Source organism: Diceros bicornis, chromosome 16, assembly GCF_020826845.1.
Source record: "Diceros bicornis minor isolate mBicDic1 chromosome 16, mDicBic1.mat.cur, whole genome shotgun sequence".
Lineage (NCBI taxonomy): Eukaryota > Metazoa > Chordata > Mammalia > Perissodactyla > Rhinocerotidae > Diceros > Diceros bicornis.
The window spans coordinates 29,581,822-29,608,725 of record NC_080755.1 but is presented as its reverse complement, the minus strand read 5'-3'; the positions used below and the strand labels follow the sequence as shown (position 1 = coordinate 29,608,725).

Genomic DNA, 26,904 nt, shown 5'->3' with positions numbered 1-26,904 from the left:
TCCTTCATTGCAGCACACGGAATGAAGCATTGGGAATGAAGCAAGAGAAGGCGACAGAGTCCAGTTATTAGGGACCTTATATGCCAAGGTAAAAGTTCTTTGGATTTCACCTTGGAGGTAAAAGGATCGGGAAGAATATAAGAAAGTAAGAGGCATGACTGGATTTGTGATTTAGATAGCCCATTCTGGCAGCCAGTGTGAAAGACGGCCTGGGATTAGGGAGGATTAGGAAAAGATGGAGGCCCAAACCTCCATCAGCAGACTGTTGCAGGTATCCAGATAAGGGGAGATGGATTCACCAGGGTAGGAGGAAAGGAGACAAGTGAGCTGTGGGGATGCCTGACTGGAATGTGAGGAGGGTGGGATACCAGAGAGGGTGGGCCTAGGGTCAACGCCGAGTTTCTGGTTTAAGGGACTGGCTGGTTAGAGGTGTCAGTCATTGGGATAAGGGATAAGGAAGACTAGATTTAGGTGAGAGCAGAGGTGCAGGTTAAGGCATGGGAGAGAACATTTCAACACTGGTAGGTTATTCCTTTCTCTGAAGGAGAAAAGATGTCAGTAACATTATTGCTAGTTTCCCTATCCGTTCTCTCTCACCTCTAAGTCATTCTGCAGCCTATTTCCTTCAAATAGCCAGATTCACCTATGCCACTTTCCTGTATTAGAACACAGTAGCTTCAACTAGTTACTGCACGAGGTTCCTTTACTTATTACTTCCATTAAAAAAAAAGCTTATAATGTACCAACGAACCGCAAGGTACTGTGAACCTGGGAAAGAAAGGTGAACAAAACGTAACTCGCCTTCCCCTCACAGAGCTTACATTCTAGCAGAAGCAAAAACAGACATTAACCAACCAATTATAACTCATGTAGTTTGTCATAAAACTTCTGAAGTAGAGTAGTATGTGGCAAATAACAAGGGGATGGGGTGTGTTCCACCAAAGTTCATAAACAGGTTTCAGCTGATCTGTGAACTCCCGGAAATCTGTACGTAAAATTTTGTGTATGCCTGTACACATCTGGTGGGGGGAGCTTACATGTTCAAAGGGGTCTATGACCCCTAGAAGGTTAAGAACCACTCCACCCTTCAAGTCCATTTGGGCACCACTGATACACAAGCCGCTTCCGCGCGAGAAGGCAGCGACCAAGGGGAAAGTTAGTTAGCAGCTTGGCGGTCTGTCTAGTCCACTGAGAACGACCCTATGTTTACTCTAATAGACATCAAAAGTGATCAATCTTCCGACTTAACCTGAGAAAACGCAACGTAGTTATTAATTTCGAAAAACTCGGTTATTAAAAAAGATCGCGAGATGTTCTATTCCTCAACCACGGGATTTCCAAGCACGTGCCCAGGCTCGGAGCTCCCGAGCAGCACGACGCTGTCCCGCTGTCACCTCCCCGCCCGGAATGAACCGACTGCTCCGAGCTCCGGCTTTTTGATTCGACCGAGAGAAATGAGCCAATGCTTTGCGAGTCCAGGCCGGGTTTTCAAGCATTAAGACGGAAGTAACGGCGAGCCGCCAGTTCCAGGGCCCGCAGAGTGAAAGAAGTGGCGAGTGGGGGGAAAAGGAAGACGCAGGGGAGGAATGGCGGCTCAAATTCCAATTGTGGCCACCCCTTCCACTCCGGGGATAGCCCGGAATAGCAAGAAGAGGCCATCCAGCCCTTCCCACAACGGCAGCAGCGCCGGGGGATATACATCCAATAAGAAGAAAAAAGCGTCCGCCTCTAGCTTTGCGCAGGTACGCTGTCGCTCGCCTAGCCTGCGCCTGCGCGGGGCTGTGCTGGGCGGGGCGAGAGCGCATGCGGAGGTCCCGCGGCGGAGCGAGTGCACATGCGCAGGGCAGGGAGCGGCAGGGCGCATGCGCTGGGCCTTCTTGTTTCTGGATTCTGGTAGATGTTGGTCTCCGGTGCAAGTGAAACCCTTTTTCTTTAGTTTGAATGTGTGGGATTTGGTTCAAGAACCGTCCGCGTTGCATTGTCCTTGAGGAGAGTAGGAAAGGTGGGGAGGTTATTCCTGCTTTAGTAGAAGGACGGCCTTTCGCGCAGAGGTCGCGTTTAGAGCAAGACTCAGGACTTTTCTTTCTGTGAGCCAGAAAATGGACCTTCGTCCATTCTACAGACATTTACCGAGTGTCTGTGAGGTGCAGAGCGCCCTAATGTTCTACAGGGAGGAATCCCAAGATGTCTAGAAACAGATGGTTTCCCTCATCCTCAGAAAAGTGCTTTTTTGACCCTCAGTTTCCCAGTCCCAAAGTGAGTTTGGTCTTACCTCATGGGTTGTTACAAGAATTCAATGAGATCGTGGTCGTAAAGCCCCGAGCACAGAGCCTGGCACAGACTTCACCGCGTCTGGGCAATCTAGGCTCCGCAATTTCGGCAAGGAGTTTTCAGCAGAGGAGGGGCTTGGTTAGATTAGTGTTTTTCTTGGCTTCTGCATTTTATTTAAAGCAATAAGAGAGCAAAGATGGAGTGTGTTACTTTGTCCTCTCCAGCACATGGTCTGGCGTCGTTTACCCGGAACGATGTTCTAGAGTTAACTGCCTGCCCCTTCTTCTATCCGTAATTGATGTGCCCACCCCCCCCACTCCCCCACCCCCGCTTTTAAGTTCTTTAGTGAGGTATGGTTTGCATCCAAAAAATGCACAAATGTTAAGAGTACAGATCAATGACTTTTTACGTATGTATACATCTATGTGACCACCACCCGGATCAAGATGGAGAGCATTTCCAAGAGCCCCAGAAAATTCCCTGGTCACCCTTTCCAGTCAGTACTCTCTTCTCTCCCTGCCAGAGGTAATCACTATTCTGACGTCTCTCACCATAGGTTGACTTTGCGTTTTTGAACTGAATATAAATGGAATTATACAGAGCATATTTTGTGTCTGTGTGGGTTTCTCTGTGAAACAATGTTTTTGAGAGTCATGCCTTCATGCATTCATGTTATTACCTGTATCAGTATATCTGGTACATTTTTTCTTCTTCCATACTACTGATGGACGTTTGAGTTGTTTATACTTTTTGGCTTTTATACATAAGCAGTTCTGAACATTCCTGTACAAGTCTGGGTAGATATATGCTTTCATTTCTCTTGGGTGGATGGATAGTAGTGGAATTGCTGGATCACAAGGTAGACATACATTTAAATGTATTTCCCAAAGTAGTTGCATTATTGTGCATTCTCACCAGCAAAGTGTGAGAGTTCCAATTGCTCTACATCCTCAACAATACTTGACATTGTGCATCTTTAATTTTAGCCATTCTGATAGTTGTGTAGTGGTATTTCATTGTTGTTTTAAATTTTGTTTCTCTGATTACTAATGACATCAGTCACTTTTTCTTATACTTATTGACCATTCTGATATCTTTTGTGAAGTGCCTGCGTTTTTATAATTGGATTATTTTTATAAAAATTATTAACATGTAGGAGTTCTTTTTTTATTCATGTAACATTGATTTATAACATTATATAAATTTCATGTGTACATCATGTTTCAACTTCTGTATAGACTGCATTGTGTTCACCACCAGAAGTCTAGTTTCCATCCATCAGAGTACAAATGTTCCCCTCTACCGCCCCCCCCCTTCCCCTTTCCCCTCTGGTAACCACCAAACTGTTCTCTGTATCTATGTGTTTGTTTGTTATTGGATTTTTTTTTTAATCTTCCACATATGAGTGAAATCATACAGTATTTGTCTTTCTCCATTTGACTTCATTTCGCTTAGCATGAACCCCTCAAGGTCCATCCATGTTGTTACAAATGGCAAGATTTCATCTTTTTTATGGCTGAGTAGTATTCCATTGAATATATATACCACATCTTTTTTATCCATTCATCCATCAGTGGGCACTTAGGTTGTTTCTAAGTCTTAGCTATTGTGAATAATGCTGCAGTGAACATAGGGGTGCACATATCTTTTCAAATTGGTGTTTTCATGTTCTTTGGATAAATACCCAGAAGTGGAACAACTAGATCATACAGTAGTTCTATTTTTAATTTTTTGAGGAATCTCCATAATGTTTTTCATAGTGGGTGCACCAGTTTGCACTCCCACCAGCAGTGTATGAGAGTTCCCTTTTCTCCACATCATCTCCAATACTTGTTACTTCTTGTCTTTTTAATAATAGCCATTCTTACAGATGTGAGGTGATATCTCATTGTGGTTTTGATTTGCATTTCCCTAATAATTAGTGATGTTGAGTATCTTTTCATGTGCCTGTTGGCCATCTGTATATCTTCTTTGGAAAAATGTTTGTTCATATCCTCTGCTCTTTTTTTTTTTTTTTTTTGGTGAGGAAGATTAGTCTTGAGCTAACACCCATTGTCAATCTTCCTCTTTTTGCTTGAGGAAGGTTGGCCCTGAGCTAACATCTGTGCCCATCTTCCTCTATTTTGTATATGGGATGCCACCACAGCATGGCTTGATGAGCAGTGTGTGGGTCCACGCCCAGGATCCAAACCCATGAACCCTGGGCCACCGAAGCAGAGCGCACAAACTTAACCACCACGAACTTAACCACTACGCCACCAGGCTGGCCCTTCCTCTGCCCATTTTTTAATCAAGTTTTTTGTTGTTGTTGAGTTGTATGAGTTCTTTATATATTTTGGATATTAACCCCTTATTGGATATATTATTTGCAAATATCTTCTCCCAGTCTGAAGGTTGTCTTTCCATTTTGTTGATGGTTTCCTTTGCTGTGCAGAAGCTTTTTAGTTTGATGTAGTTATACACTCTTAATTGGAGTCCTTTGTCAGATATATGCGTTGTGAGTACTTTCTCCCAGTATATGCAGCGTGCATTTTGATATCTAAGTGTGCCAGACTGAGGAATGTAGTCAGTATATATTGGGAGGAATGATTGTGTTGATGCTAAAGGTAGTATTGATCAACTCCCACCACAGCAAGCTTCAGAGAGTGGCCAAATGCCTTCAGGATGCTGAAAATTCCCAGTAACCCAACTTAGTGGAAATCACAACTCTGGGGGCCTTAGAGCTCTCACTGAGGGGAAGGGCTGCCTAGGGACTCCCTGTGGGTCTTCTCCATCTCAGCAGCCTCAGCAAACCTTCAGGCTGGAAAGAGTAGGGCATTCCCTGGAATAGTAAATTCTTTTATCTTTGCTCTCATCTTCCCAGCTGGTGATTAACTAATGAGGTATATAACCAGTTACCCTACTCCCACCCTCAGCATCCCCATGAAAAAGGAAAAAACTTGGCTTGTCTCCAGAAAAGAGTCTTAGATTTTTTTCCCTGCTCTAATATAGCCTTCCATCCTAGTTCCCTGTTCTCCAGCATATGCAGGCATTAGCACAGCACTGCCCTGAGGGCTGCCTGGACTCTTCCAAAGGTGACCTTTATGTCCCTTGCTCAGCCTTTCTGTTCTTTTCAGTTCAGTTCAATCTGCAAGAATTTATTGTAATTTATTTTGTTCTGTCCCCAGGAGTATGCTTAAAACATTTCAAAGGATTATAATTTGTCCCTGCCCTCCCAAAAATCTCCCAGGAGGAGAGAGTGACATTCATATATTGTATTAGTTTTCTATTGCTGTTGTAACAAATAACCACAAATTAGCGGCTTAAATAACACCTGTTTATTAGTTCATGGTTCTATAGGTCAGAAGTCCTGGCATAATGTGACTGGTTTGGTTCTCTGCTCAGGGTATCACAAAACGGAAATCAAAGAGTTGGCTGGGCTGGTTTCTTATCCTGAGGCTCTGGAGGAAAATCTCTTTTCAGGCTCATTCAGATTGTTGGCAAAATTCAGTTCTTTGCAGCAGTAGGACGGAGGTCCCTGTCTCCTTGCTGTCATTTAGCCACTGCCTACATTCCTTACCACGTGGCCTCCTCCATCTTCAAAGCCAGCTATGGAGAATCTCTCTTGTGTCAGATCCCTCTCATGCTTCAAGTATCTCTGACTTCTCTTGTCTCTGACCTCTGAACCCAGATTTAAAGGGCTTATGTGATTAGGGCAGGCCCACCTGGATAGTCTCCTTTGTTTAAGGTCAGCTGACTTGAGACCTTAATTATATCTGCAAAACCCCTTCACAGCAGTACCTACGTTAGTGTTTGCTTGAATAACTGGGAGAAGGTGCCAGGATTCCTAAGGGCTGTCTTAGAATTCTACCTATTCACATCTATGAAACAATTAGGAAAATATAGTAATTTCTAACCATGTCCCAAAGAATATAGGTGTTCTCTGGTGTGGTGCCCTAGTGTGGCGGGACGCAGGAAGATAAGGACTCATGTAGGCCATAGAGAAGGAGGTGGGGTGGGAGAAGGACTTAAGGCAGACTTTGAGGGGTAGTGGGTTTGGATGGCGAAGGCCTTCCAGCGTCGGGGCTGTGCACATGTATCAGATTGCTCAAGGTGCCATCAATGGGAAGTAAGTGTGTTTTTAATATATACATGATTGTCTTTCTTGAGTTAAAAGGGACTTTGTAGATCTTTCAGTATCTAAATTTCCCTACTTCAATAGTTTCAGCTATTTTGATTTTGTTTCTTATAAAAAAGCAGTGTCTGTAAAACTCATGGGATTTAAAAATTTACAAAGGACATTTACATAGACCTTAGAGTGCTTCTTGCAATTGGTGAAAATAACTTGATGGATTCCTAAGCTGGTTTTATCTTCCAGAATGTGCGTGCTATTTCTAAAGTAAAATTGAGTGAACAGAAGAAACTTAAAGGGCTTTATGCTCAGAAGTCCTCAGGAGTTGAAGGGAATATTTTTGATCTAAAAGTATTCTGAGCAAAGCGTTTATAGAAGTCTCCTTTATGTCAGTTCTAGGGAATAGTGTTAAATAGTTTAATAGTACTGAAACAATTTGTTTTATTATTTCTTCAAGATGAATCTTTAATTCAGCAGAAATTACTATTAAGTGTTTGTGCTTGCTAAGTTGTACAGATTGTCACAGAATTACAGTCCTGTGTTTGGATTTATATTTTCAGTGTAGCTAACATAGGTATTGATCAATAATGTTGTAATCTGGATAGTGCCATCTCTCATCCATTCTGGTTATGATACTTAGAACATGATTAGTGTTAACTTGGGTTGGAGAACACATACATGTGCTAAAGTGAAAGAAATCATGATAAATAATAATAATTAATATTTACTGGGCATTGACTATGTACTAGGCACTGTTCTAAGCACCTTCTAAGTACTGTCTCATTTAATCCTCAAAACAACCCTCTGTGAATTGTTATTCTACAGAGAAAAAAACAGGAGCATAGGGCCGGCCCGGTGGCGCAAGCGGTTAAGTGCGCGCACTCTGCTGCGGCGCCCGGGGTTGGCTGGTTCGGATCCCGGGCGCACACCGAGGCAGCGCTTGTTAAGCCATGCTGTGGCGGCGTCCCATATAAAGTAGAGGAAGATGGGCACGGATGTTAGCCCAGGGCCAGTCTTCCTCATCAAAAAAGAGGAGGATTGGCATCGGATATTAGCTCAGGGCTGGTCTTCCTCACCAAAAAAAAAAAAAAAAAAAAAAAAAGGAGCATAGAGAGGTTAAGTAAGTTTCCCAAGGTCACACAGCTAACAAGTGGCAGAGTCAGGATTGGAACCCAGATGGACTGTCAAGAGTCCACATTCTTTTTCCTTGACTACCTCTCTTTTTTGACTGCCTCTCTTGATATCACTCTTGCCACTCTCTGCCTTAGAAGATATAATTAGGTTTCTGATAGAACCAAATCCATGCTGCAGGAAAATGCTTTTGGGGGGAGTTTTATTAGATCAATAGAGGGCATTTTAGACTTTCCAAATGCCTATTCAAGTTGATAAAATCTACAGAGAAACCTAATTGACCTGTAGACTGAGTGTTACGTGATAGACTGATTTGTGATGATTAAGCAGTTAACAAAACATCTAAATAAGCTGAGAGGTAGCAGTTGCTTCTTTAGGAGGTTAGAGCAGAGTGCAGACGATGGTAGAGTCTTCTGTCATTGGAGGCAGCAGAGAATGCTGGACTGATTTGATTTATTCATCTAAAAAATAATCATTCTACCCCAGCTTTAAAAAAAGATCATGATAATGTTAAGTTTTATACGTTCCTTTTTTCTGTTTTTAAAGTGGACATAAAAAGTCACAGTCTTCTTCCCAACAACTGTTATAATTTGTGATTCCTACGTGTAGATGTAGTTTTTCATAACTGTATTTGGTGTATAACATTGTGTACCCTGCTTTTCACTTAGCATTATTTCATGAACCTTTCTCTATGTTGATAGACTTCTTAAGGAATCAAGTGCTCTTATTTAATTGACTTTACTGAATAATTGGGTTGCATCTCACATTTTTGCTGTTTCAAGTAACCCTACAGTAACCCTGCTCTTTTAGACTAGAGTCAGCTATTAGAATCTAGAAAACTATTAGATCTAAGTGGGCATTTGATTTTTCAGTGATAAGACAAAGCCACAGACATCTGCGTCAGAGGCATGCAGGCTGCTGTCTGGAGAGACGAGGCCATTTATTTGGGCTCTGCAATTGGGCAGAGCTGAGAGCTCACTGACTCAGCTCGGGGCAGGCGTGTGCTTCTTTGATAGCAGGCCAGGTTTCTCTTCCCTGGGACTTACATCAGCTCTTCTAGTGCTGCAAAGAGGGGACAGCCCTCAGTGCTAGGCGTTACTTCTTTCCTCTTCTTAGGGCGTTCATGACTTGAGGCAGGACAGTTCATCTCATAAAGTCTCTTAGTGTTAATAGTGGTTTAGTAATATGGAAACTGTACATCATTTTAAATTTTATTTTATTGCATCCCAGCCTCACAGACTTGATCCTCCCTTTGACTGAAGGTCTCTCCCACTCATCCTGTCACAGATAGACAAAGAGTCTCAGCTGCGGAAGCCCGGGGGAAGGGAAGATCAGGGCACAGTAAGGTAGAGAGTGGGGTTAAAGAGGAAAGAAAAGCAGAAAACCCTGTTCTGGGTCTGCCCAGAACGAGGTATTCTTTTTTTTCTTTAATTATTTTATTGAGGTCATATTGGCTTATAACACTGTATAAATTTCAGGTGTACATCATTATATTTCAGCTTCTGTGTAGACTGCATCGTGTTCACCACCGAAAGTCTAGTTTCCATCTGTTACTATACACATGTGCCCCTTTATCCCTTTCATCTTCCCCCCACCTTCCTCCCATTTGGTAACCACCAATCTGTTCTCCTTATCTGTGTTTTTATCTTCCACAGATGAGTGAAATCATACAGTGTTTGTCTTTCTCTGACTTATTTCGCTTAGCATAATACCCTCAAGGTCCATCCATGTTCTCACAAATGGCATGCTTTTGTCTTTTTTATGGCTGAGTAGTATTCCATTATATATATATATATATCACGTCTTCTTTATCCATTCGTCTGTTGATGGGCATGCGGGTTGGTTCCACGTCTTGGCTATTGTGAATAATGCTGCAATGAACATAGGGGTGCATGTATCTTTTTAAATTAGTGATTTCATGTTCTTTGGATAAGTACCCAGTAGTGGAATAGCTGGATCATATGGTATTTTCTTTTAGAGCCTGTCAGAGAGGGAAGAGAGCCCTTGCTGTTCAGAGGCAGGATGCAGATCTAGAATGATGTTGCTCAGTTCATGTTGGGCTGGCTTTATTTCTTTGCCCCTTCTTCAGCTTGACTCCTCAGTGGGGGGTCTGGCCCTGCTGGAAAGGGAAGAGAAGAGGATGGAGGGACCAAACGAGCAGGAGGGGTCTGTTTGGAAAATCAGTGCTTGAGCGCATCATCTTCGTTCCCTTCTTGACTCTTCTCTAGTGTGCCGCCGGAATGCTGAGGCAGACTTCTGGTCCTCTCTTCCCACCATCTTCCCCTTCCTCTCAGCAGATGCACCTGTCCGACGGTGCATCCTCCCTGCTGGCAGAGCTCCCAGACCTTCCGACCTACTTGGACTTGCTGAGGTACCTGCTTTTCTTAGTGGCCTCTGGGGCATCGCCACCTGCCCGTGTCTCAGTGAGGCATTTCTGCCTGCCGGTGTTCTGGGTCTCTCCGGGGCCTGGGAACAAATAGCCTTTGTCAAAAGAACACACTGTATTCCTTCCCAGGATGTCACTCTGCACACAGCACCTTTGAGCTTCCCCACTAGGAATCAGGGAAGAGGCATGAACGGATGGGGAAAATGCAGTCTTTCAGCAGTTCTGACGCAGGAGAAAAAGCTAACGCCACTGCTTGAGGATGGCACGCTGTGAGCTGGGTGTGTTCTGTGGATGGTTCTGAATCACCACTGGAGGCCTTGGGGCCTGGTTCTTCATTTCGCTTTAGTATCTCCTCTTTGCTTCTTTAGCAGTTCCGTTTATCTTCTCCCAGATGGAAACAACATTATATAAGTAGTCATTTTCTTTATGAAAAACTCAAACAAGAAAGTTGAAACTTAAAGTGTGTGTGGCCCCAGGACACCTCTTCTGCATTCCGCCTGTTTCCCCTTAGTCATCTCTAGCCCTTTGGTTTTTCTGTTCTGACGTGATGCTCACTGCGTAGTTCTTAGGGTTGTTTTCCTCTCTCTCACTTAATTTAGGCCACCCTGGGCCCAGCCTCCTGACAGTCCACGCCCATCAGCCTGTTCCTCACTGAGTAGTCTTGTGGCGCACCCTTATGAATTGTTAGACTCCTCGGGAGAATGGCCCCTTTCCTTCTTCCGACACTGGCGGGTTTCCTTAGACCTGCTCACCTCATGTGCCTTCCAGCCAGTGGGCCTGGGCTTTCTCCTTCGCCCCTGGACCACCACCTTGAAAGAGCAGGGGCTCTTTCAAAAAGAGAAAGAGCTCTTTTCTCGACCTGCATGCCAGCTGTGACTTCCTCCTCAGGTTCTGTGGAGCCCCTGGCTCATTTGCTGTTGGTTAACAGCTTGGTGTGCCCGGGGGAGAGGTTTCGCTTGGCCACTGCATTTTTTCCTAAATCCTCTAAATATTTCAGTGTGGATTTTCTAAAACCAAAGGCATTCTCATACATAACAACAGAACAGTTATCCAATTTAGGGAATTAACTTTGAAGTAACACTGGGACCTAATAGACAGACCTTATTGTTGTCCTTTGTCTAGTCCGGGTTCTCCTGTAGGATCCCACATCACATTTGGTTGTCGTGTCTTTTTAGTCTCCTTTCATGTGGAACAATTCTTCAGTCTTTATCTTTCATGACCTTGACACTTTTGAAGAGTACTGGTCACATTTTATAGAATGTTCCTCAATTTAGGCTCGTCCGATATTTCCTCATGACTAGATTTGGGTGATACATTTTTGGCAAGAGTAGAGAAGTGACGATGTCCCCTTCTTGGCGCATCATGTTGTGGCACGTGATGTTGATATGTCCCATTACTGCTGATGTTAGCTTTTTAAGGTGGTGTCTGCCAGGTTTCTCTGCTGTAAAGTTTTTATTTTTCTGTTTGTATTAAAGTACCTTACGGGGAGTTACTTTGAGACTGTGTAAATATCCTATTTCTCTTCATACGTTTGCTAACCGCTTGTAGTGTCTGTTGATGATTCTTGCCTGAAATAGTTATTATTGTGGTGGTTAACCAAATGGTGATTTTCTAATTCCTTCATCCTTCTGCAATTATTAATTAGAATCCTACTGTGAGCAAGAGCTTTCTCTCATTTCCCATTCACTTATTCTTTTTTTTTTTTTTTTTGTGAGGAAGACCAACCCCGAGCTAACATCCAATTCCAATCCTCCTCTTTTTTGGTGAGGAAGACTGGCCCTGGACTAACATCTGTGCCTATCTTCCTCTACTTTTTATATGGGATGCCGCCACAGCATGGCTTGACAAGCAGCGCGTTGGTGCATGCCAGGGATCTGAACTTGCAAACCCCGGGCCACTGAAGCGGAGTGCACACACTTAACCACTGTGGCACCGGGCTGGCCCGCACACTTATTCATTCTTAAAATCGGTGTTTATATTCATTGATTCTTGTTTTATTCTATGTGTTACAATCCATTACTAGCTTTATTCATTCATTCTTTCATAAATATTTGTTTATTTCTAGCAGCTTTATTGAGATATAATTCACATACCATAAAATTCACCCTTTTAAAGTGTACAATTCAGTGGTTTATAGTATATTCACTGAGTTGTGCAACTATCACCACTATTTAGTTTTAGAATATTTCCATGACCCCAAAAAGAAACCCCCCTACCCATTAGCAGTCACTCCCTTTTCCCCCTTCCTGCCAACCTCTGACAACCACTGATCTACTTTCTGCGATTATGAATTTGAGTACTCAAGGTACCTCATATAAATGGAATCATACACTATGTGGCCTTTTGTGTCTGGCTTCTTTCAGTTAGCCTAGTATGTTCAAGGTTTATCCATCTTGTAGCATGTATCAGTACTTCATTCCTTTTTATGGTTGAATAATATTCCATTGTATGGATATACCACATGTTGTTTATGCATTCATTAGTTGATGGACATTTAGATTGTTTGCACTTTTTGCTATTATGAATAATGCTTCTGTGACTATGTATGAGTTTTTGCATGGACATATGTTTTCACTTCTCTTGGGTATATACCTAGGAGTTGGATTATTGGGTCAATTGATAATTCAATGTTTAACATTTTGAGAAACTACCAAACTGTTTTTCAAAGTGACTGTACTCTTTTACATTCTCACAAGCAATGTATGAGAGTTCTAGTTTCTCTATATCCTCACCAACACATGTTATTGTATCTTTTATTGTAGCTATCCTGGTGGGTGTGAAGTGATATCTCATTGTGGTTTTGATTTCATTTCCCTGATGACTAATGATTTTGAGCATCTTTTCATGTGCTTATTGGCCATTTGTATATCTTCTCTGAAGAAATAGTTATTTAAATCCTTTGCTCTTTTTAAAATGGAATTATTTGTCTTTTTGTTGATAAGTCATAAGAGTTCTTTATATACTCTGGATTAGCATTATTTATTTTGTTGCTCAAATTGTCCAGATTCAGCTAGTGGGAACCTCTTCAAACTGACTCTTGTGTCCTTTAATATACCTCATCATTTTTTGAGAGTGCTGTTATGGACTGAATTGTATCCCCTCAAGATTCACATATTGAAGTCCTAACCCCCAGTACACCTCAGAATATGACTGCATTTGGAGATAGGGCTGTTAAAGAGGTAATTAAGGTTAAATGAGGTCATAAGGGTGGAGCCCTAATCCGTTATGACTGGTGTCTATATAAGAAGAGGAAGAGTGCACAGAGGAGAGGCCACGTGAGGACACAGTGAGAAGATGGCCATCCATGGGTCGAGGAAAGAGGCTGGGAGAAACCAAACCTGCTCACACCTTGATCTTAGACTTCTAGTTTCTAGAACTGTTTGAAAATAAATTTCTGTTGTTTGAATTTCTCAGTCTGTGCTATTTTGTTATGGCAGCCCTAGCAAACTGATACAAATGTTTTCTTCCTTTCTGGCACCACAAGGCTCCTCTTGTACTTTCCTGCCCCAGCCCTGGATCCACCATTTCTTCAAGGATCACTAGTTCTTGGAGAATAGTATTTAGAAACCAGGATCTCAGCACTGGTGTGCCTGTTGTTCATTGTTTCTAGCCCTCTCAGTGGAGAGAACTAGGAAATATAGACATGTGTGTGTATACCCCCCACCTCTGTATCTATTTCTATGTTTATCTATCTGTGTGTATGTTAAAAACCATGAGTTCTATTGATAACCTCTGATTTCAGTCCAATGGTGCAGGATTCATTCTAGCCTTCCCTTGTTCCTTATTTACTTCATCTGAGATACATAAAAGTAGTTTCAGAATTATTAACCTGTACCATTGTGAGAAACAAACCTCCCAATTGTCTATGCCTCTTTTTGCCTTTAACCTTAGGTTATATTGTCAAAATACTGTGTTCAAAGTCACTAAAGCTATTTCTCCCTTCCTCCCCTTCGTGGTTATGTTATTCATTCAAAATATAGTTAGATTTATTTATTTTGTTGGTAGTCCATTTTCTCTATCTGCTGCCCCATCCTTGTTGGTTTTATTACTAATATTTTTAGTATGTGAAACTTTAACATGGTTCAAAAGGTCAAAACTCTACAAAAAGCTATTCTCAGAGAAGTTTTACTCCTCTCTTCCCTTCCCATCTCCCCGTGCTTTCCTCCCTGTTCCCTCTGCCCCATTGGTAACCAAGCCTGGTCGTTTCTGAATTATCCTTCCTGTGTTTCTTTGTGTCAGCTACTGCATCCCACCTGGAGACGTTTCCTCACAGCAAACTCCTGAGCATATACGTCTTAGATACTGATGCTAGCATTTAGTTATGCTGCACTATCTTGTTCCTTAACTGCAGTCAGTCAGTCAATGATTATTTGGTAGTTCCTGTGCCAGCACTGGGTTAGATGCAGGGGACAGAAGACAGCCCTTAGTGAAGCAGGATGTCTTGACCCCTATGTGCAGTCCCACTCTGAATCTATCCCTTCCCTCGTCTGCTCCCACTTCCCTGTGTCTCTCCTTCTTCTGGTCTGTTGTTCACAAAGTTGTTTTCATTGACTAAGACATAAATACAAACTATCAATCATATATCCAATTTATAATAGATATTATTCTTACAAATAGTCAACACAAAATAACATTGACAACTGGCTAAAACTGCACAGGGTAACGTTGGTTATTGATTAAATGTGATGGGAGAATCCAATCTTCCTCATCAAATTAGGTCTCCCAGGACACATGTACCTGGCAGAAATGCTATGACCATGAAGGGAAAAATCACAAGGGCAATAAAAGTTAGTTATGTACAAAATGCTAGATCTAATCTTTGTTGTAAAGTTAAAACTGATATGGACTAATCCTGATGAAAATAATTTTAGTAAAGCATAATGAAAATGGAAACATTGGAAACTATTCATGCTGTGTAGAAAATGACTCAAAGGATTTTGCACCAGAAAATACAAAATACAGGAAGGAGGGGGAACAAGACTCGAGGCTGGAGAGGAAGTCAAAATTTGTTCCTAATCCCAAGGGCAGTGGGAACCACTGACCAGTTGTAAATAAGGGAGTGATATCAAGCTTGCATTTGAAAGTACGTCACTGACTGTGCTGTAGAGAACGGAGTGGGCAAGATGCGCACTACACACTCCCTCCTCTGAAGCTTGTAGCTGAGGAAGGTGCCAGATAAGGGCAAAGGACTGTGGGAGGGAGGGGGGAGAGAAAAAGAGGTGGGAGGGAGGGAGGGAAGGAAAGGAGAGAAGAAAAGAACTTGTGGCTACAGATGATGGGAAAAGGATGAGAAATTGGAGGCGTCTTTGTTCTTAGAGAGTTGACGTTTGAGCTGAGCCTTGGAGGGGAGAAAAGTTAGGCAAGACTGAATGGGGAAGATGCGATGAGGGGCAGTCCAGACAGAAGAGGTCGTGTGAACAGAGAAGAAGGAGCACAGACCCTGACTCCTGGGCTGGAGCCCAGTCCCATATAGAGAGACCCTGGAAAGGAGTCTGGGTAGGTGTTTGAGAAGAGACCATTTGGAGAACTATTGCAGCAGGGTGAGTGGTCCCTGTGTTCCCCACTCCCCTTCCCACCACACTGGATGCCATTGCCGGGTGTGGGTGAGAGTGGTGGTGGTGGAGTATATATATATATGCAACGAGAACTCTTGTACACCGCTGCTAGGAGTGTAAAAGGGTGCAGCCATTTAGGAAAATGATCTGGCAGTTTCTTATAGAGTTAAACACTTACCCTATAACCCAACTGTTCCACTCCTAGGTTTTTACCCAAGAGAAGTAAAAACACATGTCTACACAAAGGCTTGTACAGAATGTTTACAGCAGCTTTATTTATAATAGGTGAAGACTGAAAATGACCCAAATGTTCATCAACAGGAAAACGGATAAACAAAGTGTGATACATTCATACAGTGGAATACTACTGTGCTGAGTGGTATACAAATACAATGAAACAAACTACTGAGGCGTGCAACAACATGGATGAATCTTAAAACTTTATGCTGAGCTAAAGAAGCCAAACAGAACAGTACATGCTGTCAGATTCCACTCATATGATGTTCTAGAACAGGTAATGTGGTAGAAATCAGAACAGTAGTTGCCCCCGAGGGTGGACGGTATTGACTAGGAAGGGGCATGAGGGAACTTTCAGGGATGATGGAAATTTTCTGTGTCTCAATAGGGACGTGTTACACAAGTGTAAACATCTGGCAAAACTCATGAAACCTACACTTAAGATCTGCACATTTCACTGTATGTAAATTATATATCAATTAGAAAACAGTTTATTACAGTCTGGGAACACTGAAATTGCATTACAAGTCAGAAGTAATTTCTTACCCTGGCTTGTTTTTCCTTTGTGATTGTTAGCTTAAAAGGTTTTTTATTTTAAAGCAGATTAGCCTGCCTTCAGGGCACTCTCCTCTCCCTCTGTTTTCCTTCCTCGGAATGCCCATGTCCTGTTGTACCCCTAAGTATACCAGCTGTAGCCTGGGTTCTCTGGCTGATGACCCTTAAAGGGGCTGGGCCTTTTCTGCGTTAATGGTTCAAGACACAGTTTGACAAGATCAACAGGAGTAGGGGCCATGTGGTGTCGTGGAGATGGTGGGGGCTTTGGAATTGGCCCAACCTGGGTCTGAATCCAAAAGTAATCACTGTGTGGCCTTGAACCATCCCCCTGAACCTCAGTTTTCTTGTCATGGTTGTCAGAGTTAAATGAGCCAGCTCAGGTACACAGTGGAGCTGGGAAGCATGGCAGCTGCGGTCCTGGCTGTCTCTCCTGTGGCTTCTGCACAGCAGGTGCTGCTCCCCATCTGGCATGCCCTCTGGTGCAGGCCACCTGCCAGGGCTCTGCACACACTGTCTTCTCTTGCGTGTCCTGTGGTATGTCTTGCTGAGAGCTGAGTTAGGGAACTCAGCTAAAAGAAACTGACCTGACACTATTCTTACTATGTTTTAAGGGTATCAGCATGGAAGCCATGAGTGAGAATAAAATGGTGCCCTCTGATTTTAGCACAGGACCTATGGAAAAAGCTGCCAAACCTTTGCCCTTTAAGGATCCTAACTTTGTGGTAAGCATCTAAAGTATTTATAAATAAGAAACCAAACCACCATACCTCAGCCTCTGATCTTGCTGGGCACTCGTGTCCCCTTCTCCACCAGTCCCAGTTGCCACCTTCTCTGTCATGGGCTGTTGCAGGAGGGGTGGGGGCAGGAGAAGAAGGGCCCTTCTTGTTGATCTCCCGATGTGCTAGTTCCCAAGGATTTGGGTGCCCTTTGTGGAATTCATTAAGGGATCCTATTTTGAGGATGGGTCATCTCCATGATGATTTTTCGCCTTCCCTTTGCATTGGTCTGACATAAGTTTTAGATGAGGCTTGAAATAATTAATGAAAAGAGGAGTGCTCCTCCTTAGTTTCTTTAAGTAAATCTAAACTATTGTTCTGTAAAGTAGAAATAGGCCATTCTTCCTTTCATTCTTGAAGAGTATAATAAATTACAGTGATTCAGATTATACCATTAAAAGTTTATTTTTCATTAATTACGTTTGAAAATACAGTATTACCAGTGCCTGCAACAGATTTTGGTATTCTTTTCCATTTTATTTTGTCATCTTCATAGGACAAAAAGGAAAAAAAAAATTTCCAGAAGGCTTGCCATGCCATGATTGAGGCTTACTTGGGTTTTCCAGGATCACCAGTAATTTGCAAGGCAGAGACTTGCCCTCAAAAGGGAGTTTAGAGATGTGGTCATGAGTTTAAAGCTAACTCTGTAGTAAATTTATTTTAAAGTAATGGGAAATTCATGAGTGAATTCTATAAAGCTAGATCCAAAAAAGGATGTGATTTTCTATGTGCGTGGAAAAAAAATAACTTTTTATTTCTACTCCATCACTAACTAACTCATAGGTTTTGACCATCCAAAAGCTTTGTTTGTTATAAGGAAGATTAAAGTGTACAGCATAATACTTAAAAAAAAGCCTTAGGGGTACAAATGATTGCTGACCGAATGAGAGGTATATTACAATTATGAATAAGCGTAAATGTCAGATTCTGCAATGACAGTATCCATTGATTTTTGTTTCTTCTAATCCATGCTTTTAATTCAAGCACTCTGGCCATGGTGGTGCGGTAGCTGGCAAGAAGAATAGAACCTGGAAGAACCTGAAACAGATTCTCGCTTCCGAAAGGGCATTGCCGTGGCAACTGAACGATCCTAGCTGTGAGCCTTCTGTGTGTTTATAACATTCAGACTAGGAACTTTCTTTTAACAAACCTATCTTGTTATTTTATTGTGTTTGCATTAATGTAGGAAACAATTTTTAGCTTAGGAATTTTATAGTGGCATCAATATAAGGAGATTATATGTCCATTTCCTCATAACTATATCTGTGTTTAATCTGTTTGTGTTGTCATGGATGTGTGGTTTTTAGTGTCACTGTTAACATTTCAATCTGGGAGAAATAGGTCCAGATATGATAATATTGGTGTTTCTATTAGAAAAGATATTGGTGTTTCTGTTAGACAAAATTCAGCAGTCTACTCTTAAAATTTGTTTCCAAGAACAAAATTGCCCAAGATTTAGGAGGATATCTAATAACCAGCTTAAAGGCCAACTTTGTTTTACTCTCTGAGCCGGTGTTTTTCAGAGCAAATGCTTTATGCTGCAGTGTTTCCAAATCCATGTAAAGCACTGCTATATGTTCTGTTCAACTTCATTGGAAAGTACAGGTTCAAAGTTCCCTCCGTCTCCTCTCCCACTGCACCTCTTTCATGGGGGTGACTCAGACGGGTGACAAGTGAGCTAGTCAGTTGTCTGGGTGTGGACATTCCGGTGTCCGGATGCTCAGAGCCAGTCAGTGGGTTGTTTGGCATCTCACCACCACCAGCCCATGTGGCCTGAGACAGTGAAAGCGACTGTGGGCAGACGAGCTTCTGGTGCTTCTGCTGGAGTCGGGGTCCCTGGGGACAGGGCAGAGCTGGATCCGGAGCCTGCACTTGGTCTATGACATACTGCATTATTTCCCCAGAGAATTCTGTGATTACTTACTCACAAAGTAAAAATTTCAGGAATATTATCAAACAGTATTTTAGAAAAAAAGGGAAGGGATCTGAATGTTTTAAAGCCAGTTTAGTTATTTTCTTTTTTTCCCCAGACTTCAGTATTGATGCTCCTCCATCCTTTAAGCCAGCTAAGAAGTATTCTGATGTTTCAGGTCTTCTTGTGAGTATAATTACATCTCTATGTCTTATAACATTGAATTGAAAAGAAGATTTCACAGTACTCTCTATTCAGAGAGTGTTGAATATTGACCACCACTGGTCCTGCCTGGAGCCCGTAAGCTTTGAATAGGTAATGGGTTTGTGCTGAAGCCTGATGCATTTACTTTAGAGTGGCTGCAACCTGGGGCATCTGTGTGGGCAGCCTGGAGAGAGGATTGCTCCAGAAAGCAGGAGACCTGAGTTTCACTTCCCTTTCCTCTGCTTGTCGACTATATGAGATAACATGAAAGAAACAACTATTTCTTTTTCTACTGCTGAAGTTTAAAAATTTTCCTGCATTTTAGAGATGATTATACTTTTTAAAAAATACTTAAAATTCTCTAAAGAGGCACTATGGTAAAAGTAGTGATTTTCAAACTTATTTTTAAGCATCAGAACCCCTTTTCCAAATGAAATCTTTTACAGAATCCCCTGGAGCCCACCTACCCACTGTGGTCCCATGTGGATCTGGTGCTCTGTCCTTCTCCCCACGCCCCACCACAGTGACCCCTAAAGCGCTTCTGGGGAACACAGTTTGAAAACCAGCAGCGGGGGCCGGCCCCGTGGCTTAGCGGTTAAGTGCACGCGCTCCGCTACTGGCGGCCTGGGTTCGGATCCCGGGCGTGCACTGACGCACCGCTTCTCCGGCCATGCTGAGGCCGTGTCCCACATACAGCAACTAGAAGGATGTGCAACTACGACATACAACTATCTACTGGGGCTTTGGGGAGAAAGAAATAAATACATAAAAAAAATTAAAAAAAAAAACCCAGCAGCGTACTCGGACGAGTGGGCCTTGTGGCCAGTCTCTGAACCTCAGGAACCTCAGAGAGCCTCATTTCCTTCTTCTCAGAATGTAGATGAAGGGTGGGACTCTCAGCTTGCCTTCTTTGTCCTTTTTCATCACTGTTAAATTTGGGAGATGGGCTTTTTCTCATTACTATAGAAGTAATGAGGCACTTCACTTTTTAAAACTCATACAGATCATTTAAATGCTTTACTTTTTATGAAAATGTACGACTCCAACTTCCATAACAAACTAAATTGATATATATTCTACACTGGGGAAGATTTGAGTTTTTATTATATTTTTAAAAATAATGTTATACTCTCTGAATTAGTCATATGTTTTACCTTTTGTTCCAGAGAGTACACATTCCTCAGTGTACTACAAACTTTTTAACATAGACCCATAAATATAGTGATCCTAAAAAACAATAGGGAAAGTGGGAGTGTGTGAGTGTGTGTGTGTGTGTGTGTGTGTGTGTGTGGTGGGTTTTTTTTACATCCATTCACGGGCATATATCCCCTCCTAAAGGTCCCCTGAGGGGACTTCTTGAGAGAAATGTTGTAGTCTTATGCTATCTCTTGTCTACTGCCTGAAAATAGTTGTCTCATATATTTGACTCATTTTAATAGTTGTTTATGGCAAGAGAGCTAGTCTGGCACCAGTTATTCTATTATGGCTCAAAGTGGAAATTTCTCCCTGTACCATTTTGTACTGAGCTGTGGAAGCCGTGGTTTATGGCCAGACTTGGAGGGTGGTCCCTTAGAATGTAGCTTTATCCTCATCATCAGCAGGCAGCGCATCTGCTAGTGCAATAGCTTTCACACACTAGGAGGCATGAGAATCATTCTGAGAAGCATTGTTCCAGGCCCCTTTATGCCACTGGCGAAGGACTTGTCATGTCATACATAAGCTAAAACCTCTTGCCCCCACTACATGTAAGAATTAAGAAATTCTGATTATACAGAGAACTCTACCAAATCATTGAAAGCCAATCCCATAGAAGAATCGGCTAAAAGGATATGAATAGACAATTACAAGGAGGAAATATAGATGACCAATAAGTAGATATTCACTCTCACTGATAATTAGGAAAAAGTCATCAGGTAGGGAAGAAATGAAGACATTTGATTGTCACCAGCGTAGAGAAATGGACATCCTCACACAGTGCTGTTTTGAGGTGGGATTCTACATTGGTACGGATTCCTTGGAGGACAGTTTGGCACTACCTGGTGAGACAAAAAAGCAAAAGCCAGGGCTGGCCCTGTGGCTTGGCGGTTAAGTGCGCACGCTCCGCTACTGGCGGCCCAGGTTTGGATCCCGGGTGTGCACCGATGCACCGCTTCTCTGGCCATGCTGAGGCCGCGTCCCACATACAGCAACTAGAAGGATGTGCAACTATGACATACAACTATCTACTGGGGCTTTGGGGAAAAAAAAAAAAAAGGAGGAGGATTGGCAATAGATGTTAGCTCAGAGCCGGTCTTCCTCAGCAAAAAGAGGAGGATTAGCATGGATGTTAGCTCAGGGCTGATCTTCCTCACACACACAAAAAAAAAGCAAAAGCCTTTGACCCAGCAATCTGCCTTCTAGGCAGCTCCCTAGAGAAATTATGTGTACAAGGAGCTTCATGCAGTAATGCTTATGAGGAAATGTGTTAGCAGAATATTAGGAACAACATAAAATTTAGTCGGCCGGGGGTTAGGGGGGATGTTCATACTATTCTGTGAGCTTGATGTATATGTAACAATATGGATAAACTTCCAAGATATATTGTTTACTGAAAGGTGCAAAGCAGTATAAGCAGCGTGGTACCACTTAAGTAAGAATCAACACACACTCACAAAAAAATATTGGGTAATTTCTCTGGTGTGTTTATGTGTGTGTAAGGGTGTAATAAACAAGGTCTGGAAGAGTGCCCACCTAGCCATGGTTTCCTCAGGGGAAGGCAAAGGACTTTGGATGATAGACGGTGGTAAAAGGGGACTTTAGTCTTATTCATAATGTTGTATTTTTCTTTTTAGAGGAGAATATGTTCATCTGTTACTTGTATAAATTAAAGTTAGACGTAATTAAAAAATAAAGCCCAGCTCATGTTTATACTGACCCACCTGTTCCTAGACGGCCAAGTGACCATTTCCCCTGTGCTTGGGCCTGGCAGGAAGGCATGCAGGGTCACACCTGTGTTTAGCCCTTGTCACAAAGCTGTGGAAAGCATTGTGGCTCTGAGTGAGATGGGGGAGCAGTGAACGTAGCCTGTCACCCCGCAGCCAGGGAGGCCTTAAAGCTGTTTGCTGCCCGCCCTCCGGGAAGGTGGCCTTTGGTTCCTTCAGGCTCCAGGGATGGAACCCCGGGGAGGGCAGACCGTAGGCGTGCAGTTCTTTACTTGTTCGACTCTGTGGTGTCACTTGGCATCCTCCCTTCTGTTCAGAATACTGGGTCAGGTCCGTCTATGCAAGTTTTTGTTGGTGACCATTTTGTTGGTGCCACAGTATCTCTGTGTTCCGCATTATTTGTTCAGCAGCCTTCTTGGCAGTGAGGTCTGAACTTGGGCGGGCCAGCTCAGCACAGTTTGGTGGTGGGAGTGAGGCAGCCACAGAAATGGACCCAGGCTGGGGCTGGTTCATATATGGAGGCCAGATGATCCAAGCCAGATGCCCATGCCTTCGCCCCTGCTCAGAACTGAGGGCAGCCTCCCCTGCCAGCTGTTCATCGAACTGCCTCGTGGCCAGGAGCCCTCAGAAGGGACTTGTTGGCTGTTTTTCTATTTAAGCCATCCATTATATTACCGTCATTAAAGGAAATGTGGTACAGAAAGGCAATATTTAGATTAAGCCAAAGGATCAAAGTTGTATTTTATAGAGAGCTTTAATTAATCTTAGCTTTTAGGAATAATCTCATTTTCCTGACATGCAGACATGAAATACCTTAGGGAGATCCCCAGGGGCAGGATTGAAGACTCTTTAGAGTATGAGAAACCTATGACTAAGTTCCCTTCAGCTCGTAGCTTCTTCACCGAGCCTCCCCTCCCTTATTAAATCACAGCATTGCTGCAGGTCGAGGTCCACGCGGAGATGATCAGCACTGGGGCAGACAATCCACACTTGAGTAATTGGACGTTATCTGTCTAGACTTTAATGGCATCTTTTATAATTTTTTTAAAGGAGTTCCAAATGACTCAGTCTCATGTTTTCTGTTTCAAAATCCGTAGAAGCCGTATGCCTTGAGGTATATAGTGAGTGGATTATTTTCTCCACTTTGCACATGGGGAAAACAGATCAAAAGAGAATTGGTATGTCAGTGGGAAACAGTCTCTCTTTTCTGTGATTTTCCTGATCGTCCATTTGTTTGTTCCTTCCTTCCTTCATTCATTCATCATTCGTTGTACAAACACTGACAGAGGCCCACTGTGTACTCTGCACTGCACTAGGAGCTGGGATACAGTGATAAGCAAATCACAGGGTTCCTGCCTCTTGGAGCCTCACAGCCTAGACTTTAGTCAAAGAATCATGCAGATAACAAACGTAAAAGCAACAGAGATAAGCATTCCACAGGAGACAGATGTGGTGAGGTGGAAGTGAAGGTGGGGTCTTGACCTCCCATCGGGAAGCAGATAAGGCTTCCCTGACGATATGACTTTGGAGGCTGAGTTCTGAAGGATGAGCAAGTGATTACTGAGCAGAGTGGGCCACAGTGGGGGCCCCTCTTGAGGAAAAGGCAAATGGGGCATGACAGGAGGGAGGGACTTAGAGCCAGGGCAGTTGGAATCAGTGAGTGGGGACATGTGGCTGAGGAAGAGGCTCGGGAAGGAGGAGAGCCTCAGCCTGCTTGGAGGGCCTGAGGAGCCACGCTGAGGACTTGGGCCTTTATCCCAAGAACAGAGAAGAGCCACTGAGAGGTTTCATGCTGAGGAATGGCATGATCAGAATTGCAAGTTGCGAAGATGACCTTGGCTGCAGTTAGAATGGCAGTCCCTTCCAGCGGAAGAGTGAGTGGCCGGTCCAGCACTGTAGTGTCACCCAGGAGCCAAGGAAGTGGCTTCAGGAGGGCGTGGAACAGCAGGGGAGGAGTGCACTGGAGTAGGTGGAGAGCAGCAGGGAGTACCCTGCGGGTGTACCCTGCACGCATGGAGGTCCCACTCCCTGCCTTGGGGAACAGATCTGGAACATTCGTTTGAAGCATGTGGGAGTTTGAAGGCAAGATCAGGGAGAGATGATCATCATGAATTCAGTTTGGGACCTGTTGCTTGTAGCCCTTGAGGCACCAACCAGAAGAGTTCTAGTGTCTGATGTGGTTATTCCTCTTCCTCTCATCCGTACCCTGAAGTATTTCTCAAGTCTAGGAAGACTAACGAGTCTTTGCCAAAGGGAGCAATTTAGTGTTCTTGGTGATAGAGTAAGGCATGATGAAGATATATTTCACTTTCGGTAAAATAGAAAAAAAATTTTAAACTGGAACTTAAAATATCACCATTAACAATAACTTTCTGCCCTTCTGTGTACCTGTTTCTCACCCAGGCCAACTACACTGACCCCCAGAGCAAGCTGCGGTTCAGCACCATCGAAGAGTTTTCCTATATTCGGAGGCTGCCATCCGATGTTGTCACTGGCTACCTGGCCCTGAGGAAGGCCACAAGCATTGTTCCCTGAGCTTTGGGAAATGGAAATGAAGTGGAAAACTATTTCAAAGGCAGACTTTGGACTCATGATTTTGTTTCATGGAAACAAACTCATTCTGCTGTCAATCTGGAAATGTCAGTGCTGTGCCTTGGAAAGAATGTTTGGCTTTAATTTAAGGGTTTTTTTCTATGTTTTCCCTCCAAGTGTGATATTTCCTGTTGAATTAAATTATACTTCATTTGTTGCCTCAAGTAAAGTTGTTTGACAAGAAAATATAAAATTGTGCTTTTAATTTAACTCAAGTAAGTCCCCGAATTTTTGCTTCAAAGCTGCAAACTCTCTTGTAACACGTTTAAAGACTCTACAATGGATCCTGACAACAGGGCTGGATTATTCCGGATCCTGGTGACTCCCTCTTTTGAGCACGTTAGTCTTTCTCTTTGATCAGAATGCTTGGAAGAGGTCCAAAATTGGGGCTGGAGAAGAAAGCTGAGGAACTTGCCCTGTCGCGCTGGGCCAGTCCTTGCCCTGTGCCTCCGCCTCTGAACCAGTCTCTCTTGCCAGCCTCCAGGTACATGGCTGTGTTTAAGCCACTTGGTCTGTGGCATTTCGTCATAGCAGCCGGAGCTGACTACAACACCAGCCCTGGCCTCATTTTCATAGCAGCCCGAGCTGACTACAACACCAGCCCTGGCCTCATTTCTGGAGGCGTGGGGTACAAACACTGACATCCCTTCTAAGAAGGGCTTTTGTCCTGCTACAGGATGCTGCCCCTTTGACCGAAGCCTGCCCCAGAAGAGCACTGTTTGCTTCCCCAGCCTATGAGAAGAGGAAGTGCTCCTGGGCCAGGAGAAGGAGTATGGAGACGTGCCCTGAGCCCCCATTCCCGTATTTCCCTAGGGAGGATGGGGGAACCAGACCCCGAGGCTTCTGAGCCCGAGCTGCCTCTGCTTTGGGGATTTAGGCACCCAGGTGCCTTTTCTTTCTAAGAGAAAGCCCCTCCTGCACCCCTCTCCAGGCACAAAGAAAAGGAAAACAAAGCCGAGAGTCAGCTGGGAGAACAGCCTGCTGGGGAGGTGCCAGCTGCCCGGAACCTGGCTTCCTTTTCTCCTGGCGCAGCATGGTGTGTCATTCAGCACCTTCCCGGTAACTAGTGGTGAGCGTGGGAGGGTGCTGTGTGGCTCCTCCCTGCCCCCATGAAAAGGGACTGAGGTAATGGCCAGGAGAGGTGGGGAGCCTTTCCTAAGCCCGTGAGCACGGAAGCATTTGAACCTCTGGTGCAGGGGTCCTCAAACCTGAACATCAGAATCACCTGAGGCCTTGTAACACAGATTGAGGGCCCCACGCCCAGAGAATCTGACCCAGTAGATCTGGGGTGAGGGTTCAAGAATTTGCATTTCTAGTAAGTGACGCTGATGTTGCTGGTCCGGGGACCTGACTTTGAACACCACCACCAAAACTGAAGTTCTCTGAAAGACCAGAGGCTGCTTCTCGGGTTCCCACTCTCGCTCCCGCACTTCCTGTCAGCAGTCAGCCCAGGAAAACCCCCCAGTTTCCCTTTTGGTGGAAACGGAGTAAGTGAGCCAAGGGCCCTTCCTGTTTCACTTCCACCTTCTCGTATACAATGAAAACTTGGGGCAGCTCCACTTTTTTTCCATGAAGTCCCCTCCGTTGGATACAGCCCCAAAATCATTTCTATCGCTGATTGCTGGGCGCTGCCTCAGACCTGCCTATTCAGACTCTTCTGGGCCGGGGTCCAGGAGGAAAGAGAATCCCTGCCCTGCACATGTCTACTGTGGGGCCCACAGACTATTGCTCCTGCAGGCCTCTCAGGGTTTCAGTGGGGGAGGGTGTGCCATGAACTCTCTCTCAGAGTCACCTGGGACCCATTAAAATGCAGATTCCTGTGCCACACACTAGACCTTCTGACCAGCACAGGGAGTGGGGCCCAGGCATCTGCATTTGACAAATATCCCAGAGTGAATGTGACGTGCAGAAGTGTGAGAACTGCCGCCTTCCACAGGCAGAGGGGAAGCACGTGTGCCGGACACCTGGCTCCCTTCTTTCCTGTTCCCCTGCCAGGCCTTCCTTGCCAGCCTCTTCGCCGGAGAGCTGAGTTCCAAAGGTCAGGTTGTTGCTCTCACCCCAAGCAACAGGGGTCCAAGCTGAGCCAAATTAAGCTTCAAACTGTGAACGGTTCCAACAAGGAGTCCTCCTACAGGTTTTGGAACAGTCAGGTAATTTTGTGCTCAAATAGCCCTTGATGTCCATGCCTGGCCCAGTGGTTCTCAGCCCTGGTTGCACATTAGCATCACCTCTGTTGCGGGGGATGGTGGGAGG

The 26,904-nt window shown here is 43.9% G+C and overlaps 1 protein-coding gene across 2 annotated transcripts; it reads left to right on the top strand.

Annotated features, from left to right (window-relative positions):
* Window positions 1–1,450: 1,450 nt before the first annotated feature.
* Window positions 1,451–24,820, top strand: INO80C (INO80 complex subunit C). Of its 2 annotated transcripts, none has more exons than XM_058556995.1 (5): window positions 1,451–1,742; window positions 16,858–16,968; window positions 18,007–18,118; window positions 19,053–19,120; window positions 24,463–24,820. In XM_058556995.1, exons 1-5 carry the CDS (start codon window positions 1,587–1,589, stop codon window positions 24,592–24,594), a joined length of 579 nt encoding a protein of 192 aa, XP_058412978.1. In that variant the 5' UTR covers window positions 1,451–1,586; the 3' UTR covers window positions 24,595–24,820. The 2 variants fall into 2 exon arrangements, with proteins under 2 accessions (XP_058412978.1, XP_058412979.1); XM_058556996.1 differs by lacking the exon at window positions 1,451–1,742 and adding an exon at window positions 2,697–2,796.
* The last annotated feature ends 2,084 nt before the right edge of the window (window positions 24,821–26,904 follow it).